This window comes from Brienomyrus brachyistius, chromosome 15 (assembly GCF_023856365.1).
Source record: "Brienomyrus brachyistius isolate T26 chromosome 15, BBRACH_0.4, whole genome shotgun sequence".
Lineage (NCBI taxonomy): Eukaryota > Metazoa > Chordata > Actinopteri > Osteoglossiformes > Mormyridae > Brienomyrus > Brienomyrus brachyistius.
In genome coordinates, this window is record NC_064547.1 from 19,902,851 (window position 1) to 19,930,496 (window position 27,646).

At 50.8% G+C, this 27,646-nt stretch overlaps 1 protein-coding gene across 1 annotated transcript in view; it reads left to right on the forward strand.

Moving 5' to 3' along the window:
- The window catches only part of c15h8orf34 (chromosome 15 C8orf34 homolog), a 61,532-nt gene that overhangs the window by 3,419 nt on the left and 30,467 nt on the right, over positions 1-27,646 (forward strand). Inside the window, 6 exon segments of the mRNA XM_048976908.1 lie at positions 6,300-6,447; positions 6,638-6,769; positions 8,212-8,340; positions 8,463-8,491; positions 9,675-9,841; positions 16,190-16,356. Coding sequence (XP_048832865.1) covers positions 6,300-6,447; positions 6,638-6,769; positions 8,212-8,340; positions 8,463-8,491; positions 9,675-9,841; positions 16,190-16,356 — 772 coding nt within the window.

Consider the following 27,646-nt stretch of genomic DNA (forward strand, 5'->3'; position numbering starts at 1 on the left):
TGGAGGTTATTCGAGACCTGGGGCATCCTGGTGCTCCAGGTTCGAGTCCCATAAGTTGGCAAATGTCTGACTGAGAGTTGTGCTGATGCTGTAATTATGAAGGATTGCTGTTGCTGCTGTGCCCAAATCCATCTCCTCTCCAGCATAATCCCTGATCTTGCAGTGTGAGATCTGTGGAGCCGAAAGTCTGGTTATCATGGGATTGCGTGGATGGAGGGGGCAGGTCGGCCTGCCGACTCAAATAAAAACGTCTGTCCCTCACCCAGACATGTCAGTGCCGGGATGCCTTTGGAGATGTTTCATGGTGTGTGTGTGTGTGTGTGTGTGTATAAACCCCACCGAGGTGTGAGGGCCCCATTCCTGTAAAAACCTTCCCACGGACTTAGTACCGTACTTTGTTTATTTACGGTCCATGAAAGTCTGCACTCGCCTCTTAACTCCCCGCTGCTGTGTTCTGATGATGTAATGCATTTACTTTTAGTTTAAGCACTCGCCTGCTCCTGGTACAGTCAAGGTTGCTTGTTCCTACCCCGGGCAGCACGAGGCCGAAGGCTGGGCTCCAGCTCTGCCGGGATCAAGGTAACACATCAGTATTTAAGGGTGTCATCCTGAGAAATACAAAAGAGCTTTTAAATATGTATGTCAAGCTTCGATGAGACAAAGCAGAAGAGGCGGGTTGGGGTTCGGGGGGGGTGGCTGTAATGGCAGGCCAGAGCCCCGCTGCTGACCTCCTGACCTCATGACCTTGTGACCCACTTTGGCCTTAGGAGTCCTCATCCCTCGCCTGCCTGAGGACGGCGCTGTCCTACTTAGCAACACGTATGGTTTCGAAATTTCCTCCGTCCTGCATTTTGAGCGAAATGCTCAGTTTTTTTTACTATGTGAAGCTTCCTCAAACTCGAAGGGCAAAGGAAAAACCAAGCTGTGAATGCGTAAAGTCCCAGTTTGGAAGAAACCAATTGGATGTGCGTAATTGCATTTTTTTTTATTTTTCCAGGGGACCTCTGGTGGGAAGCAGTGAGACGTTTCTTTTGTGAAATGAAACCGATGGGATTATTCTGTCAAAATCGGCCACAGTTCTGGATCTTTGAACTGGAATTACAGCCTCACTTCGGGGATTAGATTTTGTAGGTAAATGTGAAATATCGTCTATTTTCGATTTGCAATTGATTTTGTTTTCTGTTTCTCCATCACTCAGTGTAAATTGTACATTTCTGTGCGGTTCGGCTCGTCCCCCGAGCTGTCCTCTCCCCTCTCCGTCTGGTGTGAGGGTTACTACCAGCATCCCAGGGGTGTCGCCCCCTGCTGGCCGCTTCACTTCCCTGCACCATGACTCAGCCTCCAGCTGCTAGTCTGTTTGTCATTTCGGCATATCAACTTGACTGGCTCTCTCTCTTCCGTACCCATTGTGAAGTTTGGGAATGGGGACCTTTCAGATCGGCGCATACCGCGGTAATGAGTCGCACGGGGGGAAGGAAAACGATACACACATGCGCAACCCTGTGGGGCTAAATATAGATGTGACACACACACACACACACACACTAAAGCTCCAGTGGAGATTTGCAAGTGGCCTGTTTCTGTGAGATCTATAGTGTGGGTTAGATGTCCCTCATTTGTGCCCAAACCTTGTAAATAGCAGGAGCAAGAGAAGGAACCTGGAACAGAAGACCCGTGAAAAGATCTGAGTAACAAACTGTCACCTTTAAATGCTCCCGTTCCTCCCAGAAGCTTAAATACGCGGCTTCCGGAACAAGAGCCGATCGTCGGCAAACTCATCGCCGTGGTGATCCTGCTGGAGGATGCTCACCTGCCACCGGACGTGGCTGGGGGGGGGTTGGTACCAACCGTCCGCATCCCGTCACCGAGAGCTGGGCCCCGGCCAGAAGCCGACAGAGCGGCTGCACACCACGGACCCATGCGGAAATAATTCATCCAAGCGCGAGTAACTTCAAGCGTGTGACATGAGTCGTGCCAAAATGTCTCGGCAGAAATAAATTGCTTAATCTAATGAAAGCTGAGTAAGAATGGAGGGAAATAATCAGCAATTAATCCTAAGCATGTGAGGCTGACCGCAATGCGTGTATCTGATGCTTGACGGTGTTTTGGTATCTATACAGCGCGGCGTTTGGCCGTTACACTCTACAGCGAGTCAACTTATGGGGGTGGGCAACTGGACCAGACCTTGGCACATTCATTCATTCATTCATTGTCTGTGCGGCTTGCTGTGCAATAGTATTTACCCCTAGGTTGTTACTGGGGAGTTTCGTGGTGCTTACAGCCGGCTCAATAAAGGCTCCTGCCCTTCGGGATGTGTGTCCTGCCCCGGCTGCCGGCCTCAGCCTGGATCTCGCCTGTAACTGCCCTGAGTCCGGCATGGACGGACAGCTCCCAGATTTATGCAGTAAAGATCTACGCGAGCGTTATCGTCAAGCCCCACAGAGCGCCGAGATGGCACCAAGCTGTAAATTTGCACAAGTACCCTGCCCTAGTGAACTCGGGCCCATGAGCCAGAACGTTGCCATAAATCCCCCAGGGGGGTGCTGTCGGGGCAATTTCCCCACACCCTGCTGTGATTTACCTGCTGCCTGAGCTGCCTTCAGTCTGCTGCCTTGGCTTTCGTCAGGCCTGACGCCTCGGGTGTCTGTTAGGTTAGGGATGTCCCTTCTACTGGGCCGGCTTTTACGTTCTGAAGTTAACTGGCCCTCAGGTTCTGTTTGACTTGTTGCTGTTATCCAGGGTCTTGGAGAATTTAGGTGTTCAGTTGTCAACAGTGGGATTCGAACCCATAACGTACTGTGTCAAGCTCAACTGCAACAGGGTCACACTCCTTTTATCCTCCCAATGCCAGGACTGAAATGACCCTCAGAATGACCCCTCCCCCCCAAAGTCCCCTTCATCAGGGGGCCACAGTCCTGGAGAAGTTAGAGGTTGTATGGTCCAAGCCATTGCTGGCTCCTGGTTAGCAGGGTGACAGACCGGTCACATTGTCTCTTCTGTTGACACATGCTGGTCCCCTTTTCCTGCTTCCCTTGAAGTTGGTCCTGAATGCTGCTCTTATTGTGGACCAGCACTCTTCCCATCAGATGGCCTAAGTAAGTTGTCAGGATACAAAATGGCCACCATTAAATTTGTACCTGCTGTAATACAAGTCAGTGGCTCATGTTTGTATTGATCTGTTGAATTAATTTAATGTTAGTCTTGGGAAGAAATCAGCAGTAATGTGCCAAGATCCAGTGAACGGAAGGCCTAGGGCAAGGACTCCACCCACACCTGACTGGCGAATCAGAACTGGCATTGTGTACTTAATCTGGATCCTCTGTGGAGAAATCCCTCTCTGCAGTGTGCACTGGCTGCAGTGTGTCCATCATGCCTGACACTGCATTGTTACTGTAGGTGCAATTTAATAATCTGTTCAAAAATGTCTTATGAAGCTGTTCCGTCTCTATTCTGTCAGATTAGGAGAAACTGAACATGACATATAGCCGCCTTCTGACCAAATCAGAGGTTAGTTAATGACCTGTTTATTAGCACTAAAATTAAAAAGCTTACCATCATATTTAACGCACTTTGACTAGAACATTTTACTGGACTCTCTGCATCACAGAACATACTCATGTCAGCCAGTCGGCCTACTCTGTCAAATGCAGATACCCATAGGCTGGGCTGGGCTGTCAGTCAGGGCTGTGTCCTGCCCCTTCAGGGCTCCATAACCAATGACAGGAGCTCTTCTGAAATGAAGGGCTGCTACAGGTGAGTTGTGGACCAACCCCAAACCACCAAAGGCAAAAATGAAGACAGTCAAAGAGAATCAGACCTGCTATGGCTCACGGTTGGGTTGGGTTGGGGATGGGGGTCACCTCATGGCTTGGACCTCAGCCAGGATGCTATCAGGTCTCTCGGTAGGCAGGAAAAGGGACAGATTTTTCTGCGGCTATTGAGCACAAGTTGTAGTGTAGATATCATTCCCTTTCAGAAGCAGTTTTATGATGAGGTCACCCGGCGAATGTGTCCGAGGTGAATCTGAATGGTTTGGGGTTGGGTTAGGCGTTGGCTGCTTTCTAGGTCTGTGTATTTGTGGGTCTGTAGGTGTCTAATTTGTGTTTTTTGGATGTGGGATTAGTGGTCTGTAACTCTATATATCTGTAGCCCTCTAGGTGTCGTGCAGTAGTCATGTCTGATCGGAGGATGTAGGATGAAGTTCACGTGGCATTTTGTCATACCCAACAGCAGGGCGGCGACTGCACTCTCACAGTGGCCCTATGAGGGCCTCTAATATTTTATTACCCCCCCAGAGGCAGTAGTGTAGCGTAGGACTTATTGCCACTGCTGATCATGGTTATTTATATGTTTGTTTAATGCACTTTATTTTCTTGCATAGAGAAAAAACCTTCGTCTATAAATGTCAGATGAATAAATGTACGGCCGACATTATCATTCATGTTTTCAGAAATTCAGCTGTGTGTATGTATTTAGGGTTCTGTAATAGGGTGGGGGTGGAGTCTGTTGGAGTGAGGCTGGTGCAGCATGTGTCCAGGCTAATGTTGCTGTGAAGCGGGGGGCCATGAGGTCTCCTTTTGTGACTCTCCGGGGTCTTCGGTGACCCCATGGCGATGCTCGCTGGCCTGATGGCACAGGAGGGGCTGCACAGGGCTGAGAAGCAGCTGTATCTGCAGTAAGCTCCCTTTGTCTTTATGCTGAGATCTCTCAGCCCTGTTTTCTTGCTGACGGTGGTAGCTGTTATCTGGAATCCTTGAAGCCTTGAAGTACCTAGACAGCTGTGTAAATGGATGAACCATGATGTCTGTTGTACCGAGGCCTTGTTTACTTCTTGTGTTGACAGGCTGAGTTGTAGTATGAGTGTGGGGGTTGGGCAGGGCCGGTTAAAGCCCATGTGTGAGCATCCCTTCCTGCGGCAAACTCAGCTACCCGGTTTCAGTTTGTCTCTGATGGTGCATGCTTGGGGGGGGGGGGGGGACATCAGCAGTCGCCTGTGTTGCCTGTAGGGTTCACCTGCTTGGTTTTGGGAGCCTGAATCTCCCTCCATGCTGGCCTTTGATGACCTGGTAGGTTTAGGCTCAGCCCTGAGCACGTGATGATGTCATCACAAAGAGGAAATGAGGGGATCACCCAGAGTGCTCTACTCCACAGACCGCACCGTCCAGCGAGGTCAGACAGCCACTGATATGTCATTCTGGTTTTTTAGTAGGAAGATCCCTATCACCGTGGCAACATTTTTTTTAAAAAAAAAGAAAACTGAGCATTTTACAGTGCCTTCTGCACTGGTGCAGTGGAGGATGGACGGAAATTCAGGTTCGAGTTTCTCGAAAGCTGCACTTTGTGGTTTAGCTGTAAGGGGTGGTAAAGTCGGTTAAGGATGCCAGCCTGTAAGGAGAGTGTTGTTTCATCCCACAGTCTCAGCGTTGCCTGATGACATCACCCTCTGGCATTTTTCGTGCTGAAACAGCAGATCCCTCTGGATTCACAAAGCCAGTTAAGGTTCCTGTTCTCTGGCTGGTACTTGATCATTTTCTCTGAAACCTGTAGTCACTGATGGATTACTTTACCCTGGTGCGATTTGATGGATTGTTATTTAATGAATGGCGATGCACTGTAATGGAGTTGTGCAGTAATGCATTTTTTTCTTTTCTTTTTTTTTAAAGTGGTACTATGAACTTCTACAGTGAGAGCCTCTTAAATCTGTCATGTTTCCTTTCTGGAGAATAACTAACCCTTCATGCTTCTCTTACCAGGTTCCAGGTCCATCCTGTGCTCCTTTCATTGTTGTTAGCTAGCTGGAAGTTTGGCTTTCTGAAATTTCAGGTAGCTGGAAACAGCAGTTAAGGACCCGCATGCATAACCTGAAATTCCAGGCAGCTCTGGAATCCTTGAAGCCTTGAAGTTCCTAGACAGCTGTTTAAATGGATGAACTGCCCAGCAGCAGGAAAGGTGACCAAGTAACCAGAGAATCGGCAGTCCTGGCCAAATCTGACAGTTGATAGCTTGAGGAAGGTACTCACTTCAGTTAAATATCAGAGTGGATGAGCTGTAATCGAATCCTTCTGGATGAACACGCCCCCTGAAAGGATGAAGGAAGTAAACTGAAGAAATGATGGTGTTTAAATTTAGAGCATCTAGCAGTGTTTTCTTTTGGACTCATGGGTGATACGTATAGGTGTAATTACTCAGTAGAGTGCGTGTTGACTGGAGCAGTACGGTATCATTAGTCCGCCATATCCCCCCCCCCCCCCCCCGACCTGCTCGCCCTCCTGATTACTCTCTCTCTTTTGCCCTAATAGGAAATGATGACCAAGCTCATGGCAGAGATGCCAGACCATCCTATTCCTTTTCTCATCAGTCACCTGCAGACCAAACACAGCTGTTCAGGGAAGCTCTACAGAACGCTCTCGGGCTCGGCGGCTCTCTGGGCCGAGCCGGGCTCAGCAGGTTGGTCCCAGTACCGGTTGCCCCAAGATGCGGGTTCGCCTGCCTCTTGTGAAGTCATCATAGCAGGGGTGGTCCAGTGAACCATGACCAGACTTTGCTTGAGCTTGGTTCTGTCCCGTCCGCCTCCTTCACGATTAACCATCGGGATAAACGCCGGTAAATCCACCAATAAAACTGTTGGCCTTCGCAGAATCTAAGGGCATCAGACGAGACTTCAGGAGCAACGAGAAGCTATGGCAGACGCACCCGAACAAACCCAAGAAGTCCAAGAGCGACCTCGCTGTGTCGAACATCTCGCCGCCCTCTCCTGACTCCAAATCTTGTAAGTCCAAACAGCCTGGGGCCTCAGGGCACTCTGTCAGGTTTGCACAAGCGTTATAAGAGTCTTAACTATTCAAGTTACACCAGAAATTGCATTATGGGAGATGTAAATATTGACGTGCAAAAATGTTTTAAAAGTCCATTGTAGGTCAGTCTGAGTGGACGTCTGGGGGGTGGTCTTGGCTAGACGTCATATGTCATGTTTGTTTAGCTCGTCGTGTTCAGGAATGGGGGCCCAGCCTATCAGCCCTCTTTCCTGAACGCAGCATGCTAGCAGAACCCTGAACGCGGCATGCTAGCAGAACCCTGAACGCGGCATGCTAGCAGAACCCTGAACGCGGCATGTTAGCAGAACCCTGAACGCGGCATGCTAGCAGAACCCTGAACGCGGCATGCTAGCAGAACCCTGAACGCGGCATTCTAACAGAACCCTGAACGCGGCATGGTAGCAGAACCCTGAACGCGGCATGGTAGCAGAACCCTGAACGCGGCATGCTAGCAGAACCCTGAACGCGGCATTCTAACAGAACCCTGAACGCGGCATGGTAGCAGAACCCTGAACGCGGCATGGTAGCAGAACCCTGAACGCGGCATGTTAGCAGAACCCTGAACGCGGCATGCTAGCAGAACCCTGAGCGCGGCATGCTAGCAGAACCCTGAACGCGGCATTCTAACAGAACCCTGAACGCGGCATTCTAACAGAACCCTGAACGCGGCATGCTAGCAGAACCCTGAACGCGGCATGCTAGCAGAACCCTGAACGCGGCATTCTAACAGAACCCTGAACGCGGCATGGTAGCAGAACCCTGAACGCGGCATGGTAGCAGAACCCTGAACGCGGCATGTTAGCAGAACCCTGAACGCGGCATGCTAGCAGAACCCTGAGCGCGGCATGCTAGCAGAACCCTGAACGCGGCATGCTAGCAGAACCCTGAACGCGGCATGCTAGCAGAACCCTGAACGCGGCATGCTAGCAGAACCCTGAACGCGGCATGTTAGCAAAGTTCCTTCACGCATCTCCACTAGTCTTTTCCAAAGCACCCAGAGTTTGGGCTTCATTTTGCTGTTTCTGTCATGGTGCCAAACGGGTCGAGGCCGATTTTGGGGGGGAGGGGGGGCAGCTAAGGGCTCATTCCTCATGCCTTCACAGCTTTGAAAGTAGAACACAGCCTCACTCCCCGGTACCCAGCGACTGTCATGATCAGTGAAATTCATGACAGTTATGACAGCCGGCTTTAGCGTATGTTTCTGGGAAAGCCGTGTGTGGACATTCCCGTGGTCCTTATCTCTTGCAGAAAGCGTTCGATGTCTGCCTTTGCAGTCGATGTTCAGTGATGCGTGATGGAATCCGGCATCTCCCCCTCGACCCATTTAAAACCTTTAATTACAAACCAGTAGAAAATATCTAGGGACCCCCTGTTCTGGTCTGTCATCTGTTCCTAGTGCCTCGCTCCGTCGAGCACCCGAACTGGGACTGGGGGGGCTGTCCAGAGAGCCGCGACTTTGACGAACTCAACCACATCTTGCAGGAGAGCCACAAGCTGGGCAAAGCCCTGGAGAACCTGTCTCGCAGTAAGGCCCCCGAATGCTGGAACTGCTCGGGATCGAAACCCACAACCCTGGAGGTGTGTGGTCACCTGTACTGTCCGAGAGCAGTTTTCCATACTTCAATGCACCTCTGTTTTATTTTGCAGGTATTGCAGTTTCAGTTGAGCTGGATCAGGTAAATCTGTCTTCATTGTGATGTGGCTCTCCTCTGGGCTTGGGGCGGGGGGGGGGGGGGGTCTCACTGAGCTGGTGTAGCTGTGGCAGAACCTCCTCACCAGGAAAGAAAATCACAGAAGGGCTACTCCTAAAAAGCGAATGCTTTAAGAAACAGTGGACAGCAACACACTCGTCAACCTTTATCTTTTCCCCAGGGATCAATGAAGTGTACCTTATCAAGCAATCTATTATGTTGAACATTTTTGAATGTTTTTTTGTGACTGTAATATAATACTGTGCTTGCTTAGGTAAAAAAAAGCCCAAAAACTATTCAAACCGGTTTGAGCTGCAGAGAAGGCTCCCCTCAGGGTGTCTGCCTGTGTTACGCTCTGAGTTACAGACAGTCAGTCTCCCTGTCTCCCGGTGGGTGCTCGGCTCTCCGTGAATCACATCAGCTACATAAAAGCTCCATCCTTTCCTCAGTTTCTCCCCTGACCAAGGGCTCTGCTCAGCGGACAGGGCTCACTGCTAAACCTCCAGTAAGAAGGACCCCTGTTCCTATGGTGACGGCGATGGGACGTACATTGTGCTTGCGTTCGCTAAATGAGTCTGACAGAGAGAGCTCAGCATTTTTATTTCTGTGGTTAAGGCCCCGGGCGTCCGCACCCTGGACTGGCACTGTGCTCAGACTGCCGATCCCCACCCCACTGCATGCTGGGGTTTGGCTTCTGCTTTCAACCAAGTCCGGAATCTCATGAATTTAACCATCAAGAGAAGTTAAAGTTTTAATTCCATTTAGGCACTGATAAGATGCCCATCTGGGTGAACCGTCTAAATGATTAAGAGGCTCAGACTATAGCCTGAAGAGAATGGAGACACTTCTTTCTTTCCACATTTAGCATGTACAGATAATTTGTGCTGCTAAAACAGAGTAGCACAAACACCTGGCTCTGTAGGGCCGCCCCCCTACTGTAGGACCACCCCCCTCTGTAGGACTGCCCCCCTACTGTAGGGCCGCCCCCCTACTGTATGACCGCCCCCCTACTGTAGGACCGCCCCCCTCTGTAGGACCGCCCCCTCTGTAGGACCTCTTTAGAATGACCATCCCCTCCAATAGACTGTCTCCCTCGGCTTCCTCTTATGCTATGCACCCCATTAGAGAGTGACTCTCGCTGACCCATCCCACCACCCCCTCCCCGCAGGACTCCGGAACATTCAGCGGCTGTCTGGTGCGGCCGCGGGTGGTGGGGCAGTGGGCGGGCCGTGAGGATGAGGACGCCGACCCCCTGGCTGCAGAGATGCTGCAGCCTCCGGTCCCTCGCTCCAAGACGGAGGGCTGGCAGGGCGAGGACAGCGGCCCAGTGGGAAGGTGGGCGTGACCGTGTCTGCGTCTGCGCGAGTGCATCGGCGTCTGCGCAAGCGTGACCGCATCTGCACGAGTGTGTGCAGACTGTAAGAGTGTACTGTAATCTGCAAAGTGTGATCTAAAGAGAATTACTGCCGGAATTAATTGGACTGCGGATAACGAAGGGGTTCTTTCTGCTACAGTGATTCTGATTAAACTGGGATTCTGTGGGTGGATGTTGGTGCACATTTTCACCATTGCCTCGGAATAAGGCCTTTTCCGGCTCTGTGTGCTGCCTTTCATGCAATATCAGAGACGAACAGGGAGAGAGACACTCAACTTGGGTCAGTCCGTGAGAGCAGACGATATGGGGAGGGAGAGAAGCAGAACGTAAGAGGTAAAGCCACCCTCAGTCAGCTGCTGTTCTTTGGGGATTAACAAGGAGCGAAGCAGTGTTTTAGGCCAGTTCTCCACCCGCGTGTGAACCACTCAGCCGTTAACAGGCCAGAACCGCGGACATTTGTGGAAGTGGAAGATGGAAAGTACAGAGATTTTGAGAAATTAGTGAGGCACATCTTTTCAGTTTGGGAAGGATCAAAATGGGTGAGGGCTTGAGAAGTGTGTCTGTCTCCCTGGGTTAGTGCCTGTCATCAGAAGGTTGTGGGTTCAAATCCTGTATTGGGCAGAATGATCATATTACCATTGGGCCCTTGATCAAAGCTCTTAACCCCGAAAAACTGCTTCAGTGGGCTGTTTGTGCGGGGCGAGTTAGGTCACCGCCTGTGAGCAATCGCAGGTTCAAATCCTGGGGTGAACATTATGATGTCATCATTGGCTCCCTGATCAAAGGCCTTTTAACCCCCAGTCACTCCAGGGACTGACTGACCATGCTTTCTCAAAAATAATGCCTATCGCTTTGGATGAACCGTCTGCTACATACATAAAATGTAACATAGTGGGGGTCAGCTGACCCTTTGCTCTGACCCAACGCTTCACTCTCACCTCAGCCTCAGTCTCATAGGAGAGTAAGATGAAATATGTAAGTAATGTAGAAACCTTTTGTGCCTGTAGTCATGCAAATGGCATATCATTAGAAACACAGTTTCTGGTGGTACCCCTATTTCATACTGGGGGGGGGTTTCTTGAAGTTTGTACCGCTGTTTGCATTAAGTAAATAAGAAGTGGACCTTTTTTGAAAAAAAAAAATGAGATGGTCCAAATTTTGCTTGGGAGATCTGCTATTGCTGAATAATTAAACCTTCTTATTTTTATGTCTGATGCTTTGATGATGTCTGTCACAAAAATAGGCATGTTAAATAATTCAGATAAAATCCATTTTTAATCTCTGTTACTCTGCTTAATGCGGGATAAAAATCTGGGATTTAGAGTTCAGGATCACATGCATAAGCCACAGTCATCCATGCTGATGAAGGTACCGCGGTCCTAGAACCGTCGTCGATTAACGATAAGATACAATGAGCCCTCAGAAAGATGGGCGTGTCTAACCCACAGATGCACATAAGCTTGTTACACACTTGGGGCTGCATTCGGATGGAGACACAACAAGATCTGAGTGTGACGAACGCGACTCCATAACCACCTCTGTACACGTGTTTCCAAGGCGATGACACGTTTGAGGTTCCATGTTCGGGGTCACAGATCTGTCATGGAGAACACGGATGATCAAGGTGCTTCAGATACACTATATGGACAAAAGTATTGGGACAGACCTCTTAATCATTGAATTCAGGGGTCTCATTCAGACCCTTTGCCACAGGTGTATAAAGTCAAGCACCCGGCCATGCAGTCAGGTTTACAAACATCTGTGAAAGAGTGACCCATTCTGAAGAGCTCAGGAAGCTCAGGGGTCCTCCTGGGGCTGTGAAGCACCAGCTGTCTGCTTCAGTGTCCTTCACTCCCACGTTCCTGCCTAGTGTGAGACTGAGTATCTGCACCGTGGCTCTGTGGGGGTTCCCTGTAGCATGGGTCCCCCGTACCGTGGGCCCGTTCACTTGGCTGGCCCATATTATTTGGGGTATTTCTCCTGGCTGCATAAGTGAGACCTCGAAGTACCCCTGGCTCTGACAGACTTGTGGCGTCAGCCACTTGGGACCTTGGCCAGCTATGAAGGTCCATCCTGGAACGGCGCTGCCCACCAAATATCCATCTGTGTCACCTGTGCAGTAGCGTGTCGGGTCTAAAAAGGCGAAATGCGCTTTCTAGCATGTTTAAAACATGAGCGCCGCTGCGGGATAACGACGTGAGTACAGCTTGTTTGTTTTGATAGCAAAGGCAGGACTGAGCATCTGGCGAATATGTATCTGCTGATTATTGTCACAAGCACTTAAGTAAGTTTTATGAGAGATAATAATCATGGGAAATGTGGGGACGTAGAACCACTCAGCACCCAGACGTTAGATGAAAGTTTAAAATGCGTGGTTTTGTGTGCATTGTTACTGAAATGGGAGGCGCAAACAGACTTGTGAGCTGGCCGATTAAATCTGGGTTATTAGCATAAAACTCATGGGACCCCCCCCGACCATATTTAAAAGAAAACAAATATAAAATCAGCATGCAGGGGGTGTTTGGGGAAGGTTTGTGGGCTGATTTATGGGTAATGAGCTTGTGCTGAGTGTGTTTTATTTTCAGGCACCCGAACATCCTCCTCAGCACTTAAATGCGAGCTTTCTGGCGCCGTAGCCATCTGTACGTGAGCTGCGGGGCTCAGGTGTGCGCCTTGACATTCCCACAGACCACGCAGACTTTCTGCTGACTCGTTATGTGCCGAGTTGCTGAGCTTGCTGGCAGGCCTCCTCTTCGTTAGCGAGGACCCCTGGCTCCTCGGCTGCGGCAGGGGGCTCCGGAGGGCCTCGTGGCTTCACCTCCGGACCTCTTCCTTCTCGCCCCTGATAGTTCAGGCTGCTGCTCTAATGAGCTCCCCTCCAGCCTGATGCAGCGGTGCTTCTACATCAGTCTAAATCGAGTGGATTTTCTGCTTCCTCCTACCATCCTACCAGGGACAGCTTGTCCATGTCCTCTTTGTGGGTTCTCAAGGGACACCTGGAGAGCAAGGCTGGGGCGGGGGGTAGGTGGATTTGAATATGCCGTTCTCTGATGGCTGTCTTCGAGATGTGTGAGCTACACTGAGTGCCTCCTACCATAAAAGGTCAGATAGAGTTAAGAGCCATCTGTGTTTCAACCATTATTTATGTGCAGTGAGAATACGCTGCGCGCTTTAATGACCTCCAGCATTAATGTGCGCCCAGTGTGTGCTAGACCGCTGCCAGGCCGCATTTTGCATGTGCACGTTCTGCATTTACTTTGGTGGGCTTAAAAACCAGAGCCTGCCAGGAACATTGGAGAAGGCAGAGGACTCCGGTCATTGTGTCCTCGAGGAGATATTCTGGGCATTTTGCTGAGGTCACAAGTGATGTTCTAAGTGTGGCTAGCATAAACATTCCTGGGTTAACCAAAGCAGCTCTTGATATAGTATGAAATTTCAAGTCTCATAATGTTTTTCCTGTGACAGTTTTATGCCTGTGGCCAAAGCATAACAAATAGAGATCTGTCTCCCTGGTGGGTACAGAGGAAAGCGGAGCTTCTGGAAGGTACATTTATTTGTTTTGTCTGCACTTTAACCATGTGTATCATTTGGATATTTACTTATTTGCAGCTCTGCTTCTGTACTACCCAACAGCCACTGGGCTTTACTAGCATCTGCTAATGCCGCTGTTATATTGGCAAGGCTATCGCCTTGCTGTAGGGTGCAGAGACATAGTGTTGAGCATAAGGATCTGGTTGAAAGGAGTGAGACATCTTCCTTTATTATGCTGTGGTGTTGTTACAGCATGATGTGAGAGTTCAGCCTGTTTGAGGGTTCTGACACAGGAAGGCCTGCTGTTCTTTGTGGGTCACCAGCAAATGGCAGGTGGTCACACTCAGTCATTCAGTGATTGTAATTTTTCTGTGAGTGAGCAATATGGTCTTGTGCAACTTTTTAAAAAAATAAAATTTCTGATCTTTATATTCTGTTGTGGTTTCAGCATTTTATAGAGAGTCTTTTTATATATAATCTCTTTTGTCGAGAATCTGGAATGATGGATTTTCTTTCCGTTGTTATTCCGCGTTCCATAATAGCTGATCCTGCTGGGGGCTTGGAGCCTTCCCCTGGAAGTCTTTCTCATGGGCCTGAAGACATTGCTGCTCTTAGGATTTTTATCTGCATACTCCAAGCCTGAACGTGCTTTTAGGCTGGGAGTTCTTCGTGCACTGATGGGTGTTTAGCTCTGGGTTAGTGGTCAGTGCAGTGCCAGTGCAGTCACTGCCCCCCACCTGCTCTGTTTGCTCTCTTACCTGTCAGTGTCTCTCTCTCTCTCCTTCCCCATCCCCTTGTCCTGATCCCTTAGTGTCAGTCTCCCCTTCTAGGTCTTCGTCCTGATCCCTTAGTGTCAGTCTCCCCTTCTAGGTCCTAGTCCTGATCCCTTGGTGTCAGTCTCCCCTTCTGGGTCCTCGTCCTGATCCCTTAGTGTCAGTCTCCCCTTTTTGGTTCTCGTCCTGATCCCTTGGTGTCAGTCTCCCCTTCTGGGTCCTCGTCCTGATCCCTTGGTGTCAGTCTCCCCTTTTTGGTCCTCGTCCTGATCCCTTGGTGTCAGTCTCCCCTTCTAGGTCCTCGTCCTGATCCCTTGGTGTCAGTCTCCCCTTCTGGGTCCTCATCCTGATCCCTTAGTGTCAGTCTCCCCTTCTAGGTCCTCGTCCTGATCCCTTAGTGTCAGCCTCCCCTTCTAGGTCCTCGTCCTGATCCCTTGGTGTCAGTCTCCCCTTCTGGGTCCTCATCCTGATCCCTTAGTGTCAGCCTCCCCTTCTTGGTCCTCGTCCTGATCCCTTGGTGTCAGTCTCCCCTTCTTGGTCCTTGTCCTGATCCCTTAGTGTCAGTCTCCCCTTTTTGGTCCTCGTCCTGATCCCTTATTGTCAGTCCCCTCTTCCCGGTCTCCTCATCCTGATCCCTTAGTGTCAGCCTCCCCTTCTGGGTCCTGGTCCTGATCCCTTATTATCAGTCTCCCTTTCTCACTCCCGTCATCCAGATCCCTTGGTGTCAGTCTCCCCTGCCCAGTCCCCTCGTCCTGTGAGACGTCAGATCAGTCACTGGAACATGTGAATGCTAACTTGAGCGGACAGCCGCCTGATACTTCTGCAGTGAACCTCAATTAATTCCCTCTTTCTCTGCCAGTGTTTACGGGGGAGGGAGTGCCGTGGGGTAGGCAGAGCTCTTTGTTAGACAGAGCGACTGGTTCCTGACATACCACAGTCTGAAGCACTAGTCTATCATCAGATTGGAGGAGGGGACAGCTCTTAATTTAACTCTGTTTGTGGGCCAATATCAGCTCAAATGTCTTCCTCTATATAATATCAGCTCAAATGTGAAATGTCCTCGCCATGTGTAGGTTCTGGGGCTCTGTGATGGAGCATGTTCAGGGATCTGCAGCACGTACTGTTCTTCTCACTATTATCTTGGTACTTGAATTTCTCTCCATGTCTAAGTACTGAATAAACGGGATTTAGCTGTTGACGGCTCTGCCATCCGGCCTGCCGGGCGCACCGACACTCTCCCGGGGTGTTTGTATAAACAGGCAGAGCGTCTCTGCGCTCTTGTGCAAACAGACCGGAAATCTGTCCCCTCCCTGAGCCGACTCGCAGTGCCAGGAGAGGGCAGCTCGCAGAACCGCCAGCGGGCTCCGGCATGCCGCCAGAATACCGCGGTGAGCCGCACGGTAGATGGCAGAGCATGAAGCTTGATCATAAGCAAAAAGTCGACGTACAGCTCAGGATATTGCGCTACCCCACTCTTGGTCTTTATGATTTATGCTTCCTGTCTCATGAACCACATTGCCTGAGGGTCTTTTTGTGAGTGGGTGACAGTGCGGTATGACGAGTACTCGCATGAGATGTCGCATTCTATTTCGTGCCTGTGCAGCGTATACTGTTCGTGGAGTGCCTGACTGTGACCGATTGATGGCGGAAGTGAGGGGCGGCTGACGGTAAACAAACCACCCGTTTCTTCTGATGGGAAGGCCTGAGGTACAAGCCGGTACTCTCACTGTAATTAGAGCTGCTGAACTCAGCCTTACAATCTCCAAGATGGCAAGAGGAAAGGCATGGGGCCCGTGGAGAGGCTCTGAGAAGGCTACACACCACCTCCAAGTCATCGGTCATCAGGCCACAGCGCCCCCTTGGATCAGAATGTGCCCCGTTTGACCCCATTTAGGATATTCGGGCTAACTGGCCTACCCCATAAATCTGCCTCCCCACCCTCCCCTGCAACCCTCGGCTGTCCCCGTCCAACATGGCTAACCCTCTTCTTCCTGTTACCTGCAGCCTGAAGGTGGAGCCCAAGAGCAAAGGCCTGAAACAGCAGCAGCAACATCACAAGAAGCTGCTGGCTGCCATGCTGTCCCAGGACTCCTTCGAATCGGCCCCAGACTCCCCTGCCTACATTGCAGAGGAAGACATCGAAGACGAGGACGAAGCCATGGAGTTACTTGGTAAAAACTGTGGTGTGTCACTCCAATCTGAGCGTGGTCCTAGAAATCTGCTTCAGATGTTTAGCTGCTTGGCATCTCCACTGATTAACCAAGGCTGTCATGGTCAGGAGCTGAGGTGTGACACACCGCTGCTGGCATGTGACAGCGAGCACGGGGTCAGCGGTCATCGGTGCATGAGCCTTGACTGTTTTCTCTCTGGCTTTGGGCAACGTTTGTGGACCGTCGATGGTGATGTTGGCAGGGAGGTCTGAGGAAAGATGTCAGATTTGCGGTGCCAGAATTTGGGGCCAAATCTCTATGAAACCCTTGACTCCAGATGTTAATATGAGGTGCAGGATCTTGGAGCGGTCTCTTATGGTCCATGATCATCGTGAATAAATCGCTTATTACTTCAAAAGAAGCCCTTTTGTATGTTATGTTATATAGTACATGGCAAGTGCTCTGCAGAGTAGTGGAAATGTCGCATGGTCAGATGAGTCACCATTCAGCCCATTCCCAAGAAGCTGGGGCCTGCATGTGTGGCCAATGGCAGAAGCCTACAGCCTTGAGTACTGCATTCCCACCATGAACATGAACACTAGAGGGCGTGATGGGAGTGTGAATTTCCAGGACGGCCGGGCCGACACTAGAGGGCGTGAGTTCTCACTTAATGGCTTGATGAGCATGACAACTAAGCAAACCACATGGCTGATTTCAGATTTCAACCCAGCTAAACTCTGATGGGTCTGGAAGGACACAGATGGCCTTTTCCATCATTATCATCAGCAGTGTTTGCTGTGCAGATTCTCCCCAGCCGTGATTGGGACACCTGGAGGATCCATACCAAGGTGTTTGGCTGCTATTTTACAGGCGTTGTGCTGACAGAAACCCCTCATATATTATATATAGTCCTGTTATGCTAGTGTTCTCTTTACTTTGGCTATCAGTAACTGTAGTGTTAAAAACTGCAGTACACAGTCTCTCCAGCCATTAAATAATGTAGCCAGAGTCATTCCTTCCAATTCTCTGTTCCTGCTTCATCTTCAGGGGTTCCTTAGAAGCATGGATGTACTGTAAGCTTTTTAATGTTGCCATCAGCATTCAGGAATGTAGGTGGAAGGCAGAGACGCAGTCCCCAAGCCCCCCTGGGAGCTGAGCATCACACATTATGAGCTCTCTCGGGATCGCCTGTGCATTTACGGAACACTGCCTCGCCATACGTCGTGTTTTTCCGGGGATGTGTCTCGCATGCCAGTTCCCGGCAACCTCCCTGGAGCTGCATCCACCGAGAAGCACGCCAGCACATCCCGGCCGTCCAGCTGGCAGGGACTGGGGCCCTCAGAAGCTGTAGCCTGGCACCCCGGCTCAGGACTGACGAGTGACGGGAACGATTGAGGTGGTGCCGGTGTATCAGCTCGTTAGATCATGTCAGAGGTGGATCTTTGTGCTCCTGATGAATAACAGCGTATCTGGGGGCTGATGTGTTATACTGGATGTACTGCACCTGGGCACTTTTGGTTTCCCTCTCCTCTATGATTTTGGTGAATAACTACCCCCCCCCCCCCCCCAAAATATACATAAATCTATTTGAGTGGGATTTTCACTGCCCTGCGCATTCAGAGGCCATCCTGCTTCAGATTTAATGGGCTATGAACCCACCTCCTAGTAGATACCTCCGTGACTCTGATTGCACTCAGTCCTGGGGGGGGGGGGGGTGGGCGTGCATGTCATAAATGTAATCTCACTCCACGGGCTTAGCTGGGTGGGCGACATTCACTCGGAAGCCTTTCCCCTCAAAAACTCCCCCTGCTTTTCCGACTTCCCTGGGGAAGCAGTCGCCTTGGGACCATTGTGGGGTCGGATCGGGTGTCTATACTGATTTACTGGTTAGTGGTGCCTGCTTTGGCATTAGTGTGGCCCGGTGTTGGGGGGTGGCACCCCCTAGTGTGTGCGGACGCAGTGAGGATGAGTGTCAGAGTTCTGTCCTTTTACGATATACTGAGAGGAGGTGTAAGCGGCACTTTCTCAGGTAGGCCTCACCCCCGGGTGGCGTGTGATCACCCCCGGGTGGCGTGTGATCACCCCCGGGTGGCGTGTGATCACCCCCGGGTGGCCTGGAGTGTATGAATGGGGTTTATGCTGCGATGCCAGCAAACCCACAGAGCATTTTCCTTTTATAGGATACAGGTAGTTCTCGCTTTCCTAGCTCCCGACTTTTTATATCTTCATGAGAATTTTCTATGTAACATTTTTATTTATTGCGTTGCCCAAAAACGCCCAATAAAGTTTTCAAGTAATTTTGCTTTGTGAAATATCTGACTGTGGATGCCCTGTTTCTACCCTGTCGTGTGCATCATTACACTTACTGCATGTTTTAAGACGGCGCCCAATTTGTACCACTTAATTCTGTCTCGTTAATACACCAGGTTCATTTCTATGGGAAAAATACCTCCCAGTTCTTGAATAATGAGCGATAATTTGGAACAAATTAGCTCATGAAGTCGAGTACTACAGGTATGTTGCAGGCTATAAGCATATTCACAGCAGTGGAGCCTAACAGAGTTGTGTCCCTCCATTTGTTGGGTTAGGGTGCCATCTAGAGGTGTGGATGACTTCAGCTGTTTTTTTTTCCTTTGGAAATGAGAAGCAGGTTGGAAGAGGGACTCGGGAAGCTGCTTCTGTCTACCACTTCAGTCCAGAAGGAAATCCAAGTATTAAAGCAGATCAGCAGTGAAAGTCAAGAGCAAGACGGGATGGGGGTCGGGACTCTCAGGCGGGTTTGTGGAGAGTCTGTTAGCAGGATTGCTGTCATGGATTGAGTCACGATTCCCCTTGGCCAGCGATGGAGTCACACCTCAGGGTGGCTTGGTCTCTGCTGAAGTCTTGCCAGGGATACAGCAGGAACCTCCACCGTGCTGTGGCTCGGTATGGTCAGGATTGTTCCAGAAAAACACCGGCTTCCAGGCTTGGCATGTCACTTGCCCATCACTGCACTGCACTAATCCCTGCGTGTTTGAGATGGACCGGTATGCCCCTGTGCATGCTGGGATTAAACGGTCAGAGATGACACCATGAGAAAAAGCTTCCTTCAGCAAATGCGTTGCTGTCCTTTGGGAAGCCCCTCCTCCTTGCTCTCTCATGATTGGCCGTGTTTACAGTGATGCTTTCCGATAGTCTGATTGGTCCCCAGGCAGCAGCTTGCTTGGCAAGGTGGTAACAACGGACCAATCAGGGGTCAATCCACTGCCCTAGATCTCTATAACTGCTCATTTCTGGGCCTCTTTGGGAGGGGATAGGGGTCGTGACCTCTTGTGGGTAACATGTGCAACTCCATTCGTCTTCGTGAAGTTGAATAACTGTATGCCATACCATTCTGGAAAAAGCCTGATCTTGCATACTTCTGGACTGAGCTATCAAACTTAATATTACACATGGGTTTCCACACTTCGTCCCTTTTTTGAAAAACAAATGCATTTTATCTTATCTCCGCTAGGGGCTCCAGTTTCCAGTGGGTTTTTTGTTACATTTACAAGTTTATAAGGGTTTAGAAAGCGGCCGAACTCAAGTCTGACTTCCCGGGTTTTTGGCACCAGGCTGTCCTGTCCTTTGGTCAGTTGATAAGCAGTTGCACACGCTAAGCCGACATCAGGCTACAGTCTGCAGACTTTGCAGAAGCTCTGTCCAGCTTCAGACTTCCTCAGAGGCGAAGGTGAATTAGCTGAGATTTATGTTAACCTTTCTCTGCTCAGACACCCTCCCTTATGCATACCAGGTAATAAACCACTAAATAAACAAGCGTCTCTATTGCAGGTTCAAGTTATACTTCCTGTCACGTTTTAATGAGAGATTTTTCCCCCGGATATTTTCCTCTGCGGTTAAACGTGGCCACGCGGTCAGTGGCAAAAACAAGTTAATCAGAAGTTCAGCGTGTTCCCGAGTTTCAGAGCGAGCCGGTGAGTCAGAGGAGCCGTCCTCAGGATTAGCCAAGAAGCGAGTGAGCGGCCAGCCCGTCCCTTTAAGGCTCAGCTTGCCCAGCTGGGACAGGGCAGGTTCACTTTCAGTCAGGTCTGTCTTTTAAGAGCAGTAAGAATCTATAAAAGGCTTGTGTTTGTCCTCCTGAGAGAAGCAGCAGACAGGCATGGAGCATTAGCGAGTCGTGTCGTACAAACAAACGAGCCGCATATAGCGGGTTGTGGTTAATGGGCGTCGGTGGCAAACCTGCCATGTCACTTTACCCTGGAGAAGCTGGAGAACAAGCCCAGGATAACTGCTTCCATCTGGGGGGGTTCCCCCCCCCTCTCTTTGGAGGATTCCCAGAGGCCGCGTATGTTACCCACCCCCCCTCCATACTGTTGAAATATCCGTCCATGTGCAAAACAGATCATATGGGAACTGTTAGCACCCCCCACCCCGTGATGATTGAAGCCCACCTGTATCGCCTGGGCACAAATCTGGCTGGATTCGATCCGGATTAGGTCAACACCTTGAAACAGGCTGTGGGGTCTGGGTGCCGAGCCTGTGGGTGGTGCCAGAGAGCTTGGGGGGGTAGTGATGGCTTCCCTGCTCTGAATGGGACTCGGTGCTCAGCCTGACGTTTTTCGCCCCGTGAGGGCTGCCAGCCTTGGCGGTCGTCTGCGCCCGCCTCCTGATGCCAACCCACCCCAAGGATTAGGGAGACAGCAGTTTCCATGGTAACGGCCTAAACAAACAACCCGGTGTCACTGGGGTGAACACAGAGTATTGTCTCCCGAGGAGACAATGATGGGCCGTTCACCGGCGGGATGAGTCTCTGAACGCGGAGCTGTGGTTTCTGAGGGGGGAGACCAGCCTCTGATCTTCACGCCTGCCTTTAATGTGGGGACTCGTGGCGCCGCTGGGCTGCAGCCCAGACTGACGGGGCTCATGATGCATGATGTCATACATTAAGTCCTTTAGTTTGATGTCCGGCGTCAGCCGGCTGCAGCATTAAGCCTCATCTGCGGGGCCCGTGGCTGCAGTGGAGCTGGGCGTGTTCACAGCCGTTCTGCCAAAATGAACGCGACCACCAGTGCGCAGTCATTTATCACACCGTACGGCACAGTTTAGGGTTTTGTGCCTCGCAACATGGTGACTGATCTACAGCACTGTCCTGTGCACCTGTTAGCCCTGGACTGTGTGTCACTTGACATCATGTAAGGACGCGACTGCATGCGTCACCAGCAGATGGCAGCAAAACCTCGCAGGTGTCACTGTCCCCACCTAACGCTGCTGATATTTTTGCCTGGTTTGGCTAACGAATTTGTTTACCCAACTTAAATGTCCTTTGCTTTGAGTAAGATGTTCAACAAGCTAAATATTAAAATCAGGTTGTGTAAAGATCGCTACTGACAGCACATAAAATGGCTTTTTGTCTCCTAATTGCTGTTTTTCAAAAGCATTTCAGAGCATGTAGTGAAGTTCTAAAAAAAAAAGTGTGGTGTTAGAGTTTGAGTTTATTTTACTTTTGGGGTGATAAAGTGACCTCATACCTCCAGGATTTGGGTTCAAATCCCGCCTGCACTCTGTAGTTGGGATGTTTCCCTCAGCTTTGCCTCCCACAGTCCCAAAACATGCCCTTAAATCACCTGCCATCCTTAAGTCGCCCATCGGGTGGGCATGTGTGCCCTGCCATGGGCTGGTGTCTCCTCCCTGATTGGTTTGGATTATGAGCTAAACTGAAGTGCTTACAAGGTGTTTGCACAAAGCATCATTTTACTGCATCCAGTGTTGTATAGTTCAGCCAGAACAAGGCAGATGGTTTCACGTAACACTTTAATGTCAATTTACTAGAATAACATTTTGTTGCATATTTGTAAGATGCGAGAATATTGTGATCCTTAATGTTTCTTGAAGATTGGGAGGTTTGGAGGCTGACTTGCATATGTTAGGAGAGGAAGTAAACATATTTAAGAATGGATCTATAATGAAACAATGATTCTTTTTATTAGAAAACCAAACAAACGTGATTCAGCCAATGCAAGTCAAAGGCTTGCCAGTGATGACACACCGCTGGGTTGGAACTCACAAGGAGACACGAATGAAGGCAGGGTGGGAACGGACGTCTCCGAGTCCCTCCCAGCCGCCAGTGACTCCAGGCTGAGATATCCCCTCCTCAGCGCTGAGGAAACGTGAGCCGTCCATTAAAATGACGACCCAGATGTTCTGTCACATTTCCCCAAAGACTTTTACGTTTGTCTGGTTGAGTGGAAACTAGAGAATTCAGCCAGTCTTTGTGTTTTTCTTTTTCTTTTCTTTTCTTTTTTCCTTCTTTCTTGGTTTATCCCACTTTTCTCTTTTAAAGTTGCATGAGATCACCTCGTTGAATCAGGACTGCCTGCTATCTCTCCAAAGTAAATTCTCTGACATACGTGGATTTTGTTTCCTAAGTGAGCATAATCAGTAGTTGCAGGAATCCGCTCAGTATAAACACAAACCCTGGGATTTTCCTGCACGGCAGCGGAGAGGAACTTTGTCAGTGACATTTTTCTGAATGAGGACCCCAGCTTGCCTGATCCACTGCTCTGTGTAAGCAGTCTGGAGGTGGAATTCCTCACTTATAGGCTTTTGTCGGGATAACATCTAGGAGAGATTCACTCTGGCTCGGAAGCAGCGGGGACCTGCCCTGTTTATCGACGGGGGCCTATCGGGTTACACTGGAAGCGAATGCAGTGGCTTCATGGTGTCTGATGCGGGGGATGTGCACGCAGACGGGCGTGTGGGGGTGTGGGCGCTGTTATGTCTACACGCCAGCCACTGTGGGTGACGGTCCCACCACGGCTGGCCAGACTCGGCCTGCCTCTGTGCGTGACGCTGTGACACTCACTCTTTCCTCCTCGTGTTAACGCTGTGGACGGAAAGGTGACCATGCCCATGTAAATGGTGCGATTCCCTTTTTAACAGGATGCTGGAGCGGAAGTCAGGTCTACTGCCCGTCACCATTCTGTGTTTGGAGGGGCAGCCTGTTCACATTTTCCGTGTGCATGTGGCTGTCGGGTTGTCCGGGCCTTCGGCGGGGTTGAGATGGCACAATAGTGCAGTGCTTTCCATCTGCCGCACTGGTAGGTCATGCTGCCCAGTGTATCGTTGGTGTGATTGCTGGTACGTGGCATGCAGTTTTGGGCTGGTTTGTGCCACTATGTTTGTGATCAGAAGGTCGCCAGTTCAAATCCAGGGATTGGTAGAGTGATGTCATCATTCGACTCCTGAGCAAGACCCTTAACCCCAATATGTACCAGGGACTGAATGATCCTGCTTAGAACAAGATGCTTTGGAGAAAAGCATCCGCTACATAAATGAATCGCAATGCTAATGCTGCTATCTGGCCTTCAAGTTCAGTCGAAAGGTGGATTTGAACTGCCAGCGCTTGTGTGGCCGAAGTTCAGCCCGTGGTCGGGCAGGTGGGGGCTGTGTAAGGTCACAAAGCTCATTGCTGCCCATTGGCGGGTGCAGTCGCTGCGGAGTGTGAAATCCCTCCCAGGAAGCGAAATGAATGGGGATGCGTTTATAGGCTCATTCACTCTCTCCTTTGGCAGCAGAATCATGTTTGCGCTCCGCTCTGATAACACCGGCCAGTGTTTTGTCAACGCTCTTCCAGGCAAACGGGGAGTTTTGGGGTGGGGAGTCTGACTTCAGGCCCCCAGGGCTTTACGCCTTGGTGCCTGTGAGCTCTGTAACATCTTGCTTTGATAAGGCCTTTGGTTCTGCGTGTTGGTTTTGTCTGTGGCGCGAAGGTGAATTTATATGCCGTGTCTGTTGGCCTCCTTCTGGTCTTGAGGTTCGGCAATGCGGTAAAGATCCTGTAGGGGGCGCCATCTCCCTCAGAGGTGTGGCAGGACAGGCTGTAAATCCCAGCCCGCGGCCCCTCAGCCCGGGGCAGTGTCCCCCCCCCCCCCCAGCTGCCCCCGTGCCCTGACACGCAGCTGGGCCTCCTGGAGACATGAACTCAAGCCTTTTCCACAAGTTCCTGTCTGGGGCCCCGGCATCCATGATGGATGAGGAGTGTTTAAAATCTAGCCTTCTGGTGCCGTTCAGTAAATACTGTCACCCCCACCTGGTGACGGCCCCCTCCCCAACAGAACTTTCGAGATTGTCCTTTAGAGTTACGCATACAGCGGTAGTGTTTACCGCCTCTCAAACCACACATTTGTGTGAGGCCCCCTGTTGGCCAGGAACTGTCACTACACCAGGGCCGTAGCCCCAGAAATAGAGTCGCGGTCCGTAATCAGATGTAATTAACCGTGGGCCAGAAAGACAATCCCTTCACTTTCTCATATGTGAAAGTTTGAGGGAGAGTGTTTTCCGCTTAATCCGCGTAATTAGCCACAACCCCTCGGTCAAGGTGTGATTAATGTTTCTTGTGAGTCAGGTCAGTGGTGGTAGTGGTGGTGGTGGTGGTGGGGGGGGGGGGGGGGGCATTATCCTTAAAAAGCCGGTGTTGAGTAGCGGAATCATCAGCCAGGTGTAATTGTGTCGGGATGATAGCAGATTTTTTTAATTTCGTTTTGTTGCAGTAAAATGTGCAAATTGTTCTTCATGGACAATTTAACTTCCCGAAGAAAGACAGACTGATTCAGATTAAATGTTTGTCTAAGTCCAAGGATGAAAAATAAACATGCCGCGACATGTTGGAAGAGTCTCGGTGAGTGGGGAGGCGAGGGGCTGTGGGGGTGTTTATTTTCCAGGCCGTAGTCCTGAGTGACAGCGGAAGAAAACAGAACCATGAAGTACAGTGATTCTGGTCCGTCTGTGTGTGTGCCGCCTGTCCCCATGACAACAACCACCTACTGCACAGGAACCAACTCTGTACAGTCGTGGCCAAAAGTTTTGAGATTGACACAAATATTCAGTCATTTCATTCATTTTTTTTCCCTCTTTGACATGGAAATGAACTTAATCCCTAAAAAGCCATTTCCACTGCATTTCAGCCCTGCCACAAAAGGACCTGCTGACATTTCTGTGATTCTCCTATTAACGCAGGTGAAAGTGTTGATGAGGACAAGGCAGGAGATCACTCTGTCATGCTGATTGAGTTAGAATTGCAGACTGGATGCTTTAAAAGGAGAAAATCATTGCTCGTCCTCTGTTAACCATGGTTACCTGCAAGGAAACACATGCAGTCGTCATTGCTTTGCACAAAAAGGGCTTCATAGGTAAGGATATTGCTGGTAGTAAGATTGCACCTAAATCAACCATTTATCGGATCATCAACTTCCAGGAGGGAGGTTCAGTTGTTGTGAAGAAGGCTTTAGGGCACCCAAGAAAGTCCAGCAAGTGCCAGAACTGTCTCCTAAAGTTAATTCAGCTGCAGGATCGGGCCACCACCAGAGCAGAGCTTGCTCAGCAATGGCAACAGGTAGGGGTGAGTGCATCTGCACGCACAGTGAGGACTTTTGGAGGATGGTCTGGTGTCAAGAAGGGCAGCAAAGTAGCTACTTCTCTCCAAGAAAAACGTCAGGGACAGATTGATATTCTGCAAAAGGTACAGGGATTGGACTCCTGGGGACTGTGGTAAAGTCATTTTCTCTGATGAATCCCCTTTTCTATTGTTTGTGGCGTCCGTAAAAAAAGATTGTCTGGAGAAGAAAAGGTGAGCGCTACCATCAGTCCGAGAGCAACTTCTCCCAATCATCCAAGAATAGTTTGGTGGCAAACAATGCCTTTCCCAGCGTGATAGATGCCAAAATTGATATGCAAGTGGCTCGGGGAGCAAAACATCAACATTTGGGGTTCATGGCCAGGAAACTCCTCAGACATTAATCCCATTGCGAACTTGTGGTCAATCCTCAAGGATAAACAAAAACCTGCAAATTCTAATAAACTCCAAGATTGATTATGCAAGAATTGGCTGCCGTCAGTCAGGATCTGGCCCAGAAGTTGATTGACAGCAGCCTGAGCGAATTGCAGAGGTCTTTTAAAAAGAAGGGCCAACACTGCAAATATTGACTCTTTGCATAAACTTAATGTAATTGTCAATAAAGGTCTTTGAAACTTATGAAATGCTTGTAATTATACTTCAGTATACCATAGAAACATCTGACTGAAGCAGAAAACTTCGTGAAAACTCAATACTTTTGGCCACGACTGTTGCTCTCATTTTGGTCCTCCTCGCCGGCCCGTCCGCCAGTACGCCAGACATTCCCCTCCTCGCTGGCCCGTCCGCCGGTATGCCCGACATTCCCCTCCTCGCTGGCCCGTCCGCCAGTACGCCAGACATTCCCCTCTTCGCCGGCCCGTCCGCCGGTACGCCCGACATTCCCCTCCTCGCTGGCCCGTACGCCAGACATTCCCCTCTTCGCCGGCCCGTCCGCCAGTACACCAGACATTCCCCTCCTCGCTGGCCCGTCCGCCAGTACACCAGACATTCCCCTCTTCGCCGGCCCGTCCGCCAGTACACCAGACATTCCCCTCTTCGCCGGCCTGTCCGCCAGTACGCCAGACATTCCCCTCTTCGCCGGCCCGTCCGCCAGTACGCCCGACATTCCCCTCTTCGCCGGCCTGTCCGCCAGTACGCCCGACATTCCCCTCCTCGCTGGCCCGTCCGCCAGTACGCCAGACATTCCCCTCTTCGCCGGCCTGTCCGCCAGTACGCCCGACATTCCCCTCCTCGCTGGCCCGTCCGCCAGTACGCCAGACATTCCCCTCTTCGCCGGCCCGTCCGCCGGTACGCCCGACATTCCCCTCCTCGCTGGCCCGTCTGCCGGTACACCAGACATTCCCCTCCTTGCTGGCCCGTCTGCCGGTACGTCAGACATTCCCCTCCTCGCCGGCCCGTCGTCCGGTACGTCAGACATTCCCCTCCTCGCCGGCCCGTCGTCCGGTACACCAGACATTCCCCTCCTTGCCGGCCCGTCTGCCGGGTACGTTAGACATTCCCCTCCTTGCCGGCCCATCGTCCGGTACGTCAGACATTCCCCTCCTTGCCGGCCCATCGTCCGGTACGCCAGACATTCCCCTCCTCGCCGGCCCGTCGTCCGGTACGTCAGACATTCCCCTCCTTGCCGGTCCGTCGTCCGGTACGTCAGACATTTCCCTCCTCGCCGCCTTGTCTGCCGGGTACATCAGACATTCCCCTCCTTGCCCGCCCGTCTGCCGGGTACGTCAGACATTCCCCTCCTTGCCGGCCCGTCTGCCGGTACGCCACACATTCCCCTCCTCGCCGGCCCGTCGTCCGGTACGTCAGACATTCCCCTCCTCGCCGGCCCGTCGTCCGGTACGTCAGACATTCCCCTCCTCGCCGGCCGTTATCCGGTACGTCACACATTCCCCTCCTCGCCGGCCCGTTGTCCGGTACGTC